Source organism: Manis pentadactyla, chromosome 13, assembly GCF_030020395.1.
Source record: "Manis pentadactyla isolate mManPen7 chromosome 13, mManPen7.hap1, whole genome shotgun sequence".
In the NCBI taxonomy this organism is placed as follows: domain Eukaryota; kingdom Metazoa; phylum Chordata; class Mammalia; order Pholidota; family Manidae; genus Manis; species Manis pentadactyla.
Window position 1 is genome coordinate 34,567,685 of NC_080031.1, and position 16,448 is coordinate 34,584,132.

General features: G+C 41.7%; 1 protein-coding gene and 1 long non-coding RNA gene across 7 annotated transcripts in view; one reads left to right on the plus strand and one right to left on the minus strand.

Annotated features, from left to right (window-relative positions):
* ELMOD1 (ELMO domain containing 1) overlaps positions 1-5,946 on the plus strand; it is a 97,418-nt gene extending 91,472 nt beyond the window's left edge. For all 6 annotated transcript variants that reach the window (XM_057491046.1, XM_057491047.1, XM_036902677.2 and 3 more), the window contains one exon: positions 2,838-5,946. In XM_057491046.1, coding sequence (XP_057347029.1) covers positions 2,838-3,010 — 173 coding nt within the window. In that variant the 3' untranslated portion in view covers positions 3,011-5,946. The remainder of the gene's footprint in view (positions 1-2,837) is intronic.
* Positions 1,454-12,456, minus strand: LOC118921075 (uncharacterized). Its single transcript, XR_005028186.2, has 4 exons — positions 12,386-12,456; positions 8,375-8,502; positions 7,837-7,935; positions 1,454-1,526 (listed from the first exon to the last, which is right to left on the minus strand). It is a non-coding gene; the product is annotated as an uncharacterized LOC118921075 (long non-coding RNA).
* Between the last annotated feature and the right edge of the window lie 3,992 nt (positions 12,457-16,448).

Below are 16,448 nucleotides of genomic sequence, written 5' to 3' on the forward strand. Positions count from 1 at the left end.
CATTGTTCTTGCAGCTGTTACATATATGTTAGTTGGCACATGGGCCAACTAACTGATGACCAAACGGATTTATGAACACTCTTTAAGGTCATTTAAATGAGTAGAGTTTTATTATTATAATCTGTACCCTGGAAGCCAAGCCACCATTTCTGCACTACAATTAAAATCTTGTTAGTGTCTAATTATCTTCCTGATGGGATAGAGAAAGTCTCAGGGAATCAGTCTGCAAGCTTTATAGCTTGACTTCTGCAGCCTTAAGAGGAAGAATCCTGAGAATGGTGTCAGATTATTAGCCACTCCCACCTCTACTCTTAATCCTAGCATGTCTCTTAAACCTTTCAAAATGATTTTCTGTAATTGCACGTAAGGAGGAAAACCGGGAAACCCAAATGGATCTGCATTCTTCTAAAAAACCGTAGTGCACCAGACACACCAGATCCCCTTTTGGAGTGAGCTACTGGTGTGCCTGCACACTGGACAGGAGTGAATATTTTTATGTACCTTGTGGAAAAATGAATTCTTCATTAAAAGATGACTGTTCACAGTGCCTCTTCATTACTGTCAGTACGAGTAAAGACCTTATCACTCATGTGATACTAATGAGATGCCTTTAATTCATCATGGATGATTTTAATTCACAGTATTGAAAACTGTATACAAAATAGCTCAGGTGTGTTTATTTTAGCCCAGAGGCCAAGTCAGCAAAATTATATGTGTATTTTATACAGCAAAGAAGAAATTTTAAATGATCACAGATTTGATTTACAACCACAAAAATTATATTTTGAAAGAAGCCAAGGGAACTTAAAAAGAGGGTATCTTCTCGATCGGTGGATCTCAAACTTTAATGACAGGAGATTCATCTTACTGAGCAGTGATGTCTGGTCTTCATTTTTAACAAATACCTATACCATTCTTGGGATCACTGAGCATTTTGTCCAGTCACTGAGATGGACAGGCAATTGAATTCTGTTGGTTGGTTAAGATACTGAGATTGGGGAAACAAGGGCCTCTTGGTGGCACTACAGCAACCAGGATGATTAACAGACTCCCCATCATGGCATGTGAGAAATGCTAAGGAGAAGAAGGGGTGCCTAACCTGGAAAAGAGAGAAGCTCAGGACATTAAAAGGCATTTCAAATACTTGAGTTGGAGAAGGATTGAATTTATTCCAAGAAATACAGGGCAACAGATTTTGGCCCAGTGTAAGAAAGGGCCTTTTGAGAATCAAGTTCTTCATCCCTGGAACAAGCTGATGTCAATGCTGTTACCAGAAAACTTTAAGGCTGGATGCCACCTTGGGGAATTCAAGCACTGGACGGAGCAGAGACAGAAAGGATGGCTCCTGGGATCGCTGGTACCTCTGGGACTTCTCCCATGTGAGCAGGCTCCTGTCACAGTGGCAGTGGACCCTGGCTTCTATAGCCCAGAGGCATTTGGGAGAAGATTGGCATCTGTCTCCATCTAGAGATGTTAAAGCCATCATATCAGTCGATATGTGTGGAGGGCTCAAAGACAGTACAATCCTAAAAGAAATGGCACAGTTAACCCCCCAAAAAAGGTGAAATAAATTCTCTCTACTACCCTTCCTCCTGTAGTTGTAGAGAGACCACATCCTTAAAGAGGTACAAGCATGTTTAACAAGGTAATGAGAAGTTGGGTGAGTGTGGAAGTGGACCAACATCTGGCAGTGTGTGCTGGGAAGGGGGAGGGAAGGTCGCTTCTAATTTTGTATTACAGTAAGATATGAATAAATACTTTTAAAAATCTGCTTATGGAACTGTATTAAAGGTTTTCCCATGAGTAGCTAGTTACCAGAAAAACAAAAACCACTGATTTTTTTTTTACTATTAGAATTGAGTATGTTTGTTCCAAAACTCTCTTCCCCTTGGTGCTCACTCCTCTCCCGCGGATGTGAAGAGCTAGTACAAGAACCCGGTTTCTGGCTCCGGAATGCTTGCTCCTATTTTCTACTACCTTCTAACATCAAGACAAAGAAAAACTTGTAGAATGTTTGGCTTTTTTTTTTTTAACTAGGTTTTATTTCCTTAACTACTTTTTCCACTACAAATAGAAGTGCATGACCTTGCAATAGGTTGACTACATAAAAATCTATTGGTGTCTTTTTAAAAAGCAATTTGTAGTTCAGTCATAAACGTGGTGGAGAGAAGGGGCACAGTGGGGATGGGGCAGGGATGGATTCTCCTGTCAGGTACTTAACAAGCACCCCAACATTTTTCCAAATCCAGATCATTCATAGATAACATCTTTGAGACACTGAAGTATTTGAATATGAAATTATGCTTCAGAGCAGGGAAGTCTTATTAACAAAATTACATGTAGTTTAAGGACCAGTCTTGTGTTGTTCAGAGTTGATTTACAATTTTTATTGTCTCATCTAATTGTCAGAATGCATTTGTTTGATTTAGGATAATTTAAAACTTTACTCAAATCAAATGTCAGAAGAAAAATGGCTGAGTGAATATATTTTCAGAAATCAGGCCGTTATGTTAATTTAATCAAGAGGGGAGGGAAGAAATAGTCACTGGTGGCCTTTCAGAATATGTTCCAGTTATGATTCATGTTCAAGAGATGGCAGATTGATTTGTCTTCCTGCTTAAGAAAGGTTAGAATAATTCCAGGACCAATTGCAAAAATCTTGCTTCCACTGCACTGCTTTTAAAGAATAATTTTTAACAGTAGTATTTTGATCTCTTCTTTGAGCCCCCAGGTTGTTATTATTTGGCCTGACATTCTCTTTCAGCATTCAGGGTGATTTTGAGTGTGATTAAGGACTTTTTTCTCCTGCATTTTTATCACTGTCTTATCTCTAACAGGCTATTTGATGCACGAGTTTCATAAGTTTTGGATTGAAGAGGACCCCATGGACATAATGGAATTTAATCGTGTGCGTGAGAAATTCCGCAAGAGGATCATAAAACAGCTTCAGAACCCAGACATGGCCTTGTGCCCGCACTTTGCTGCCTCAGAAGGGCTCATCAACATGTAGTCACCCACGTGGTTTACATGGGTATTCCGGACACTGCCTCATTGTCATAGTAGATCTCTGCTTAGGCCTCGGCTCATGCACTGAATGCACACAGTGATTGTATGCATGCCTTTTGGTACAGTATTTTCATCTCTTGGTCATAATTACCAGAACCCCAGATACTCCTATTTCTGGAGTATCTGTCATCCAGTGACTGTTCATATCGTGGAATTATGCAGTGTTACATCTTGCCTTGACACCCAGGGATGGAGAGAGTTTTCTATTTTTTTAGATTATTTTCCTCCCCCTCATAATTCAACATCGAAGAATTGTATTTCTCTAGCTGTATTTTGTATGTAAGAGAATTAGCTGAATCTTGTCCTGTGAAAGCCTTTTAATTTATTGCTATTTCATGACTACTGCTGCTATCTCTTCAAGCCAGGTTCATGCTTGGACCTAATTCCAATAAAGTATAAGACTTTAAAATAATACAAACAGACAGACACATGATAAGCCAAACCATTCCTGTAAACACAGCTGGCTTCATGAAAATGTAACATGTAACAAGGCTTACAAGAAGCAAATTTAGGTAGGTGCTGTTTTGTTGGGAGGACAGCAGGATCATACTGCAGCTTACCCCAGTACGACTGTTTTATAGCCACTCACCTGGATATCAAATTATTTTATTCCCATAATTTTACTACCTTGGATGCCTAAATATGTGTATGATGCTTGGAGCCTCAGAAAGGAAGTATGCAAAATATTTTTCACTGCCTGCCTCTTGCCAAACTCAAGAGTTACACCCTGGCACTATTCTGATCCAAGCATCTGTGCTTGGGGAACTGAGTACTGACTGATTCGTTTTATATGTCAAGATGTCATATTAAAAACAATTTTCAAGAAAATGTGTTGCAAGAGAGGAACCTAAGCTATGCTATTCTGTAACACTTCTTGAAAATAACGACCTTGTCTTGTATCAGTGGAAGAAGAAAATTGCTTGAGGGAGAGAAACATCAAATCATTCCAAAAACTGCTAAAAATTATTTTTAAAACCATGACTTAGTTTGGAACTATGATTGTAGTCTGTTGAATAGTATTTACCATGGCATTTCATACCCATGGTATTTTATACCTTCTATCAATTTTAGTATTATTAGATGTTTGTGTAATCACTAGCTTATTTAAATGAATTTTGAGTACTGCCTAACTGTCAGTTATACGAATAAACTACATGTCATTCTACTGTAACATACAGTGGATGTCTTTTAATACAGCTTCTGAATATGCAAATATGTGAGTGGGTACAATGTCAAAGACAGACAGCCTAGAGCTGAATATAAATCATGCCCTCACCGAGGGTAACCAGGTGTAAATTAGAATGTGTCATGTCTGAGAGACTTTAGTGACTCGACGCCTAGTAGTGTTCTCATGAAAGAGTAAAATCCAGCTTTTTCTTTGTCATTTCCCACACAGCCTGTTTGTCTACTGTTAGATGGCTGACAAAGGAAACTCTTGAGTTTGGAAAGAGGCAGGCAGTGAAAAAACTTGTGCAGCTTTTGAAGTATGCATACTTCTTTTCTGAGGCTCCAAGCATCATGAAGCTGCCTGTTTCTTGGCCTTGCGGGCCCCTCTGGGATGTTGCCATCCTGCCCCTTTCGGCTGTGTGCCAGGTGACCTTATTGTGCATTGCATCTGTGCCCTTTCCTAGAAAGGGGGCGGGAAGGGGCTGCTGAATGCATGGTGTGTACCCTGAGTAACGAGAAAAACCCATATTCCTCTCCAGAGGAAGGGAGAATTTGTGTATCTGGTCAGTAGCAGGTCTTGGGGGCTCTGACTTCTCACTGCAGCTGGACCTGCCATACGTGAAGGCATCATTCCATGCCCAGTACAAACTTCATCAGCCACATGTGTGCATTGTCTCTTTCTGTGCACTGTGGTCCTGTGTCACCGACCTGGCTTGATAGTATGTGACACTGACACCAGCTCATGCCTCTTCCATTGAGGTAGAGGTGGTTGATGGAAACAGAGCTGGGAGTTTTCCCTCCCAGCTCCATGAATGATTTCTCTGTTGTATCTCAACATGGCTGCACAATTTTAGGATGAACAAACTCTGCCAGCAACTTAGAATTCTGAGTATTATTAGATTTTTCCTTCACACCTCTTTATGGAAGATGCATTCTACCCAGTAACATGAAGTGAGGTGAGAAAAAAAAAGATAAGGTTTAAGAAGCATAAAAAAAATGTGTGATGTGTGTGTGTGTGTTTCACTTGAGCATTCTTAGCTTACTTAGACTTATTCCACTGAAAGAGGGTTGACCACTTAAAATGTAAATTAATGTAGCAAACCTCTTCCAAGTTTTCCAAAACACTATTTGCTCTGATAAAAACACTTTCCAGTTCACACTATAGAAAGAAAATTCTTTGAGGCACCATTTCTGAAAATTATGACTTCAATCTGACTTTCCTTCTCACAATTCCTGTTTATTGTATTTAAAAACTTATATATTTTTTTGCTTGGTAATCCACCATCTTTTCTATATGAAAAGAAGCTTAGGTATATACCAATACCAAAAGATAGGATGACCTTACAGTATGTCTTCCAAACCAGAACACTTTTGAGAGATAAAGAGGATGTAATAATTCCTTAAGGACAGTAGGGCAAACTGGGACAGTCTGATGAAACTAAAATGTTTGGAGACCAAGGGAGACCAAAAAGCCATAAGGACAGATTGTCTGCTCACAGCTCAATTAGACAAATTACAACCAGTTTCTTCACTTTCTAACATCCAGCAGGAGAGACACACCACAAGGACATAGGCGTCCTGATATCCACGCTACTACCCAAAACACTGGCAGTCCATCAGGTGTCTGGGCATGGGCTGAGCTGGAAGGGCAGCTGAGCAGGCTGCGCTTGCAGGAAACCGGCACTGGGAAATAAAACCTGGCGATCAAACTCCGTTGGCCGCTGATTATCTTGATCCATAAATATATGGGGTCAGATCCAAACTGAATTGGAATGAGGAGATGACCAGTTTGGGGGGGAGTGTGGGGAAATGGAGAGGATAAAAAAGGGACAGAAAAAAAGGAAAGGGCCTAGGCCCATGGTCACATCTAGGAAACTGAGCCGTGGTGACACGTGTGCTATCAAACCAAACTGATAGCCTAACACGCCATGGAGCTTGACAGAAGTAACTGCCCTAACCTAGAAACAAAACGGCAGAAAAGCAGAGCTGGGCGTCACATCAGGCACTCAGATATGAAGGAGACTCTGGTATGGGTTCCGTCGCAAGAACTGACATTCAGAGTTCTGGTGCCGTGAGCCAGGATGCAGTGGCCTTTTGCTTGCATTACTTCATCTCCTCAACAACATCCAAAGTTAAGTTGTGTGCTTGCTTGTTTTTCTAGACAAGCAGGCTTAGAAAATTGAAATACATTGCCAAAATTCACAAGAAAAAGAAAACCACAATGAGATATCACCTCACACCTGTTAGAATGGTTATCATCAAAAAGACAAGAAATAACAAGTGTTAGAATGTAGGGAAAAGGAGCCCTCCTACACTGTTGGTGGGAGTGTCAATTGGTGCAGCCACTGTGGAAAGCAGAAAGGAGTTTCCACAAAAAATTTAAAATAAAACTACCATAGGATCCAGCAGTTCCACTTCTGGGTATTTATCCAAAGGAGATGAAAGCACTAACCAAAAAAGATAAATGTATCCCCATGTTCACTGCAGCATTACTCATACAATAGCCGAGATGTGGAAAGCAACCTAAGTGTCCATCAATAGATAAGTGGATAAAGATACATGCATATGTTTTGCATGTGTGTGTGTATATATGTGTGTGTGTGCATTTATATTTATAAAAGGAAATTAAAAAGCCATATAAAAGAAAATTATGCAATTTGTGACAACATGGGTGGACCTTGAGGACACTATGCTAAGTGAAATAAGTCAGAGAAAAATAAGTACACAATCTCACATGTGGGATCTTTTTAAAAAAATGAACTCATTGATACAGAGAACAGATTGGTAGTTGCTAGAAGCAGAGGAGTGGGAGAGGGGGAAAGGTACCAAAAAAAACCCAAAACAAGTAAATGTCACAGCAAGATGGTGAGTCCAGGGCCTTGAGCCCTGACTTTTGATCATCATGCTGTCTACCTGACTGGAATTGCTCCTCACTGTCCCCGGGGTTATAGACACACGCACATACCCACCCCCCAAGAGGTACTGTCTGTGAAAATGACGTTTCTTGCTCGGATATCCTCAGGATGAATTCCTGCCTGCAGATCACAAATGCTGCCATACTGTCTCTCAGGACTCCCCACATTTTGGGTCAGAATTTCTTCCTTGATACATGAAGAATTCTGACATGACTGTGAGCTCTGTCTCCTGACCCCTTTCTCTCTGAAGAGCCCCGGAAACCTCCCTCCAGCTCCTCTGTGGGAAACCTCAGTGAGACGGGCCTGGAGACCGTGGGTGTGACGTGCTCAGACTGGGAGCTGTAGAGCACTTCTTTTCTTTTTCTTCTTTTTTTTTGTTGAAGTATAGTTGATACACAATATTATATTAGTTTCAAGTATACAACATAGTGCTTCAACATTACCTACATTATTACATGCTCACCAACTACTGTAGTTACTATCTGTCAACCAGAAAGACGTTACAGAACTATTGACTATATTCTCTGTGCTATACTTTCATCCCCATGACTAATTTATATTATGATTTTATGCCTCTTTATCCCGAAGGGCATTTCTATGAAAAGAGAAACATATAAAATCTCAGACATACAGACTCCTTGTAAATAAAACATTTCTTTCACTGCTGAAATTCTTGTGCCCCATTTACCTGATTTAGCTTCCAGAACGCTATCACTCATAGGCACACTAGCAGGTGTGTGTCCTCTGCTAACATCCTTGGTGCTTCCCAGAAACTTCGCATGGATGGCTAGGAGAGGGGCCAGGGAAGGGTTATAAACAATGAAACGCTTTCTGTGGTACCTTTCCATTATTTTTTCTATTACATACCTAGCACTATGGTCTGCCGTTCAAAAGAGATCATAGAAAAAGTTTATGGCAACTAGGAAAGTGAGGTACAGAGAAGAAAAAGCTGAATGAAATTTGTAAGACAACAGTTAAACCCCCTCTGTCACACAGGGTGAGTTCAGATGGGCTCCTTCATGACTGCCACCCACCACACAGGGGGTCAGATGAATTCCACAGCAACTTAAGGCATGGCTTTGGGAATATACTTTAGCAGGGAAATTCCTAAGGCAAGCATCAGCAAGATAGAAGAAGGTGTGAATGCTGTAGGCCTGAGTTCAGGTGGATGGCCACCAGCCTGCTGTTGTCCTCCCTGAAGGCAGCCTTGGCAGAGGAGATCTGACCCAATCACTTTGTAGCTAGGCAGTCTGAATCTGGCTGCCAGCTGCGCAGTCCCTGCAGACCGTAGAGTCTCTGAGATGTCGCCCTGGGGGAGGAAATCTTTGGTCTTCAAGGAAGCTGAGCTTGGCTTCTGAGGAGAGAGGAAAGAGCCTTCAGGTGCAGCTTGTTTGTCCAAGCGGCCCTGAGAAAGCTCATGAGTTATTTTGTGACAAATCTCCTCATATCACTCCCATACACTGACATTTTAGATATATTAGCTCTTTTGTGCCAACTGTATAGCAATTACCAAGGAATAGGGACATCAACAGCCTCCAGCTGTATTATATTAAGAGTTACATAAATCCACTTTTGGTCAAGTTTTTAGGATTTCTGCAAAGAACAGCAGGAAGATACTAGCAGTCAGAAAATCTATGTTGCAGTGTGCATGCTGCTAAATTTACATAAGCCAGTGAATTACCCTCTGTGACTTTGCTGTTACCATCTGTAACAGGAAAATAATAATGACAGCTCTGCTTCAAAGGATTATTGTAAGGGTTGAAATCAGATAAGCTATCATTAGTTCAAGTGCTTGGGAAACTCCAAAGTACTAGTTAAACACATGTTTAGTTATAGTTCATTTTTATCCATTTAGTTTTTGGTTATGAACTTATTCTAACAGGATATAAGCTATAAAATTTGTTCTTGTAGCCAGTGACCCCCATTAATTCAATTCAGCAAATATTTATTGAGAACTTTTCTTTGTGCCAGGCACCATGCCAAATCTGGTGATAAAATGAGAAACAAGACAGTGTCCTGCATCTCATGGACCTCATACTCCAGATCTAGTGCTTTGCTTCTCAAAATCTGGTCTTTGGACCATTGACGTGGGCATTGTTAAAAACGAATCATTGCATTCTATAGCATCTTACTACACTGATGGACAGGGACTGTAATGGGGTATGTGGGGGGACTTGATAATAGGGGGAGTCTAGTAACCATAATGTTCAAGTAATTGAACATTAATATCAAAATTAAAAAATTAAAAAATGAATCATTGCAGCCTCCTCTCTAGACCTACCAACCAAGAATCTTCATCGTAGCACTGTCCCCAGGTGATTCATTGTGCACTTTGAAGTTTGAGAAGTGCTGCTCTAGAAAACACTGGTCTGAAACCTGACAAGATTTAGTGTCAGCTGTTAATGGCTTAGAAATAAATCAAACATTCCCTTTGTTTTCCCTCAGCTTATTCTGTCCATATAATTTCGCCCATGCCCAACTCTAACAAGGGGCTGCATGTTCTGTTTTGTCATTGCCCAGAGGTGCCAACAACAGTTAGTGTGGAGAAGGAGGAGGGCTGCTGTGAACTCAGTGTTTATGTCCCCTGCAAAAGTCAGCTGTTGAAATCCTAACCCCCAAAAGTGATGATATTAGAGGGTGGGGCCTTTGGGAGGCGATGAGGTCCTGAGGGCGGAGCCCTCATGAACAGGACTGTGTTATGCTAAGACACACAAGAGAGCATTCTCTCTCTTTCTCTACCTGTGAGGACACCGTGAGCAGAGGGCCAGTCTCCAAGCCTATAGACGGGTGCCCTCACCAGACGGCGGAGCTGCTGGGACCTTGATCTGGGACTTCGCAGCCTCCAGAACAGCAAGAGACAAATGTTTATTGTTTAAGACATTCTGCCTATGGTTCTTGAGGATGGCCTGCCCTCCTACCCCAAGTGCTTCTTGAGAAGCTTCCTACAATAGCCAAAGCTGATGCTGCCCCAGATGTACATTCCCACGGATGGCCATTTTCAAAGAGTTTCCAATTCTCTCAAGATGTGTGCAGGGTGGCCAGCTGCCTACATGCTGGAGAAAGCAAGTAGAGTCTTCTCATATTAACTAAACTTTTTCCCTCACGGAATGGAAACCACTGGGTGCAGCTTGGCAACTATTCAAAGAAGGTATTTGAAGTGTGAACCTTGTGCTTCTTAGAGCGAGCCCAGGAGCCTGAAAGTGGAGATCACAGTGACGGGACTCGGCTGCCCGAGGGTTCTGGTCCTATTTTAAGAGAGTACCAAAATATTTTCAGAACAAGGTAGAGCCACTCTTAAATAAACCAAAAAATCTCAGACTAACAACAATCAACCTTTTTTCATAATCTAAGAACATTTCAATCTATTTTTTCATAATAAGATAGAAAATTTAAATCAACTTAAAATGCTAGCCAATTATAAGAAAGCTATTAAAATGTCATTACGAAACTGCTGGGCTTGAGGTTACATTTATCCTTACCAGAGCCACATAGTTAATCTCCTGGCTTTAGGTCTTTTCCTTGCTTACACTCGTGTTCCTGACTCTTATTTAAATATGAAATGAATTAACGTGCGAATGTGCTACACCAATGTGAGGGTTTCTCTTGTTTTTTTAATTATTACTATTTACAGGCAGATGCATGGATCTATACAGGATCCATCCAAAATGCCATAACTTGCTGTGGGTTTTTTTTTTAATGGATTAATATGTTTTAACCACCTAAGTTTCCCAGTTTCTGAAAGCATTTTTTATTAAACTTCCTAAGACAATTGTATTTCTCATCACATGCAGCTGTAAGGAATGATGTGGAGAGAGCCCATATACTCTTCCTCTATTTCCCCCAATGGTAACATCTTGTGTAACTATAGTACAATATAACAACCAGGAAATTGACATTGATACAACCCACCTATCTTATTCAAATTTCACCCAGTGTTACATACACCAATTGTATGCATGTGAGTGTGTGCCTTCAGTTCTTTGCAGTTTTATCCTTTGTGTACACTTGTGTAATCACTACCACACCAATGTTTAGAACATTTCAAGCACCATAAGGATGACTTGTGCAGTGCTTTTATAAGCATACCCACCTTCCTTCCCCCATGCCCAACCCTGTCCCTAAGCCCTGGCAACCCCTAATGTGTTCTCTATCTCTATCATCTGGTCATTTCAAGAATGTTTTATAAGTGGAATCATACAGTATACACCTTTTTAGATTAGCTTTTTCACTCAACATAATTCCCATGCTATCTATCCACATTTTTCCATGTATCAATAGCACACTCCTTTTTTTGCCAAGTAATGTTCCATAGAATAAACATATCACAGTTTGTTTAACCATTCATCTGTTGAAGGATTTCTAGTTTTTGGCTAAGAACGTTAGTATACATCTTTCATGTGAAACTAACTTTTCATATCTCTGGGATAAATGCCTACAATCGTTAAGTCATATGGTAATATATGTTTAGTTTTATAAGAAACAGCCAAATTGTTTCCCAGAGGGGCTGTACCATTTTACATACAAGATAAGTGGGAATTTCTAGGTATAGAAATTCTCCTAGTCATCTGCCAATATCTGACCAACCCATCGCTATGGTAATTGAAATTCCTAATTTTGGGCTGGAGCATGTGGCTACCCAGAGTAAAGACACATTTTTCTGTCTTCCTTTGCAGCTAGGTATGATCATTTGACTAATTCTGGCTACTAGCATGTAAGTGGGGAGTTATGGGAAGGTTCTAAGAATGTTACATTAAAGAAACACAGAATATACCCTCTTTTACTTGTTTCTCAGTTCCTCCTGCTGCTATAAACCAGATGTGATATTTGCCATCCTGGACCATAAATACAAGAGCTGCATCCTAGCGATGTCATCGTGGTGAGCTAGAAGCACCTAATTCCCTGAGGACCTCCTCAAACCTACCAGCCCTAGGCTGTCTTTTTCAGACTTTTATGTGAAAGTAAAATGAACTGTCTGGTTTAAGTTGTTCTTTATATAGTCTCTGTTACTGACAGATGGAGTGAATCCTAATATACCAGGTGCCCAAACATGCAGATAGTCACCCACGCAGGGCACACCATTACCTCAGAATAGCTCGAGCGCACAGTGCTCATTGGCACGGAACTAGAAGAGAGGCAGGAACCAAAGACAGAGCAGGGACCAGTCGCGAAGAGTGTGGTGGACTAGGGCTGCTCGGAGACAGGAACACAGGGGCCCCAGCCAGCCCGGAGATACTCACACGTCCAGGTGTGGCTGCCCCTAACCACCGGGAGGCGGCCTCGCTGTTGGCGCGCTGCTGCCTCCCGTGCCCCGCTGCGCGGTCAGCCCTCCTGGCCTCACTGCTGCTGGGGCCGCTGACGCTGCGGCTCTGGGTCTCGAGGACGTTATGACGGATAATTCAGAGCCGCCCGCCCTGCCGCCTTACCAGGTTCCTCCCACAGCACTGCTTGCAGCCACAGTCTCATCACAGGGGTTGGAGAACTCGGTGTCTTCAGACTCGGACCAAACTCCCCTCCTGCATCAGGGAGGTCTCAAGACCAGACGGGATTTCAGACACCATTCCTCCCTCTCCAAATTTCCACAAAGCTCTTTCCCTCACCCTGAGAATCCCCAAAACACACACACACACACACACACACACACACACACACCACCCTCCCCACACGCCCCTGCATGAACCACACACCTGCACACGGTACACTTGGTGGCCCTGTGACAGCCGCAGGGGGTGGGATACGGTCAGATTCACACTGAAGAAATTCTTCCTGCTTGCTGCCGAGGAAATGGGTTGGAAGGCAGCAGGAAAGGAAGCAAATAAAATTGTGACACAGAAGCAAGAAATTCTGAGGGCCTGAACCCAAGCAGAGACTGAGGGGATAGATTTGAATATCTCCTCCCCCAAAGAGGAAGGGATACATTTGCATAACACAAAAAAGTAAAATCAACAGTATTTGGTGACTCGTTGGCTGAAGAGATGAAGTACAGGGAAGAGTATAGGATGACCACTGGGATGAGATGACTTAAGTTATTAATAAAAATGCTACTAGAAAGAGCTTCCAGTTACTGACCACCTACTCCATGCTACTCCTAAATCAAGGGCTTTACATTCGTTGTTTCTTCTAATCCTCAGACTACACAGAGCGGGGCATTGTTTTAATCCACACTTTCCAAAGGAGGAAACTGAGGCCGAGAAAAGCTGAGTGCTTTGCTCAGAGCTTCCCACCTAGAAACTGGCAAGAGTTTGCAGCAAGCCCAGTGTTTCTGGCTCAGTCCAGATCTCTGATGAACAGCCCCAGGCTCCATCCCATCAGTTCAGCACTCAAACTGTATATTTTTTGGAAAAGGGACTGAAAGAAAATATACCAAAATGGTTACTTTTGAGTGGCAGAAGGATGCTTTATACACATCTATGTTTTCCTAGATTTTGTCCCTTGAGTGTGTATGATATCTATAACCTGAAGAAAGTAATAAATATTTCTATTTGAGTAATAAAATAATACTCTATGAGAAAGAAAGAATAGCCTGGGGAATGTAAATGTATGCATACTCTTTGTCAGTAAAGAGGAGACCGTCTTCAGTAATCAGGCCCAATTGCCACTAAAGTGAGAGTAGCCCTCACAATATTGCCCGAAGGCTTGTCAGATAGCATGCCCCGGGGCTGGGGTGGGCCAGACCCTCCTTTCACCCAGCCATTTACCTTGAGAGTTTCTCATCCTCTCGCTGGTTCTGAGACCACTAGTTCACTGGTTTTCTTCCTTTTTTAAAAAATTTTATCAGTAATAATTTCAGGCACTGAAGCAAAAATCCCAGAATGCTCATCTTCTGCCAATACTTCATAACAGTCTGAATAAACAGCACTATGAATATTTATGTCTTGTTATCTTCGCTGCTGCAAGGAATGACAGTTTCAGCACAAGTGACGGTATTCGTTTCCACCACTCAATCCTGATTATTTTGTCTTTGTTTCCTCCCACTCAGCAGCTCCACATACCCTGCCACAGACTTGCTTATGGTCCTGTTGCATAGGTGGAAAGCGCCTCAAAGAAACGCTCAGTTTTCCTTTCCTATACAACCAGAGGACTAGGGAACTGTGCATCCATTCATTCGTCCATCAGCAGATATTCATTAAGGGCCTGCTGTACACCAGGCATTGTGTTAGGCACCAGGGTACAGAGATGAATAAGACATGCTGCTTGCCTGGAAGTCTAGGCCGAAGGTAGACCATAAACAGTCCGTTACACTACAGTGAGGTGGGTGCGGTGGCTGGCGTTAAGTCTTAGGTACCGTGGGAGATGCCATTCGCAGGGACAACATGAGCGAAGGCACCCCAGTGAAAGGCGTGCAGTCTGAGCAGAGCATGATGAGCAGTTCAGTGTTGGCAGAGGGCGGGGAACATGGGACAAGAAAAGCCTTGAAGTTGTCACTGAAGAGCTGGACTTGAGGGCGAACCTGAGGGGTCAGAAATGAGGAAGAATCTCCGGAAGATGACTGGTTAGCCAGAGACGGGTAAGATTCCTCAAGGGAGGAACAACCTAAGACAGGCACAGTCGCAGGGGGGCCATCAGGTGAGAAACTGGGGATCAACAGAGGTGAGGCTTAGAACCTCACCCCCCCTGTTTTGAGAGAAATCTGCATCCGTGGGTGTTTTGTTGCCCTTGTCTAGCTTGGATTAATACTCAGTCTATAGGCACACACCTGATCATCTACATTTGCCCTCTTACAGCACTAAATTATGTTTTCTACCTTTATCTTGCATCTACCTACCACTTCAGCATTTTATTAAAAATAATAATAATAATAACAATAATAAGGGAGAAATGTGGGATTCACATATAAATCAAGTATAAAAATCAAACGAATATTCATATTTGACCTGATTGTTTATAGTTCATATGCGTGATCAAAACCAAAAGTTTCTGTGATGACTGCCCTTACACTGTTCACCATGTAAGAACTTACTCACTACATAAGAACTTGTTCACCATGTAAGAACTTGTTCGTTATGCTTCAGAAGATTGGAGACTGTTGAGAACTAGGCTTGGGGTTGATTAATGATTGTGCATTGAGTCCTCTATACAGAATTTTATTGTTGTTAACAACCATTTGATCAATAAATATGAGAGATGCCCTCTCAAAAAAAAAAAAGAGAAATGAGGAAGATTGTTGGAAGACTGGTAGTGCACCCCATGAAACAAATCACAGGGGCCCGAAGGGGAATCACAGGGGTGGGTATGTAGACGAGGAAATAGATTCAGATACTATTTGAAGGATTAAATCAGAAGGATTTATTATCTGATTACAGGAAAACAGTTTGCATTTGGAGATTGGGATAGGAGTAACAGGGTATGGAGAGGGGGAAGAAGGAACAGAAAGATTTGTAGGTTATTTTACTGAAATTTCATCTCTTTAAAATATGGAATCTTCCAGTCCAGGTTCCTACTGTCTCTTTTCAAATACTCAAGTCTTCTTCTCATCCCTCAATAACGTTTTGTCATTTTCTTCATATGGAGCTATTTCTTTCTAGGTTATTTTTTGTTTTTTATTTAACCTGCTGCTGTCATAAATGTACTCTTTTTAACATCATATTTTCTCATTTGTTGCATTAGTTAAGATTCATTTGGTTGCAAATGACAGAAGAATCCAACCCAAGCTGGTATAAACAAATTAACAGTAGCATATATTGAATGCTTACTATTGCTAGATATTGATCTAAGCACTTTATATGTATTAATCTTTTAACTCATTTAAATAAAAAGAGAAGATTTATTGGCTCACAGAAACAAAGAAAAAAATTAGTCATCTACTGTCTTCAGATACAGATGGATCCAGCAACTCAATAAATACCACTGGGAGTGAGTTCATCTCCATCTCTTGGTCCACAGTGTCAGTGACTGAGGCAGCTCCCTTGCCAGCAAGGAGTGGGTGGGGGAGCCTGCTCACATTAACACCTGATAGTCAAGTCTGTTATTACCCCAGACTGTAGGTGCCCATTACAGTTACTGGAGGGAAGTGGCTCTTTGGTTGACTAAATGTGGGCATATGCCCTTCTTTCAAAACTGCATACATAGGAGGAGAGGAATCATTTACCCCTAAAGAATCAGGGATCTTTGCAAGAACTAGAGGAAATGGACATGAGGGGAGGGTGGCAAAGAAACAACCAGTGTCCACTCCGTTAGTTATCACTCATTTGATTACTGTTATTCCTTTGGGTTAAAACTACACACACACACACACACACACACACACACACCTATTTTGTATACACATATATCTGCAACAACCAATCAGCTTGTATAGTTTCA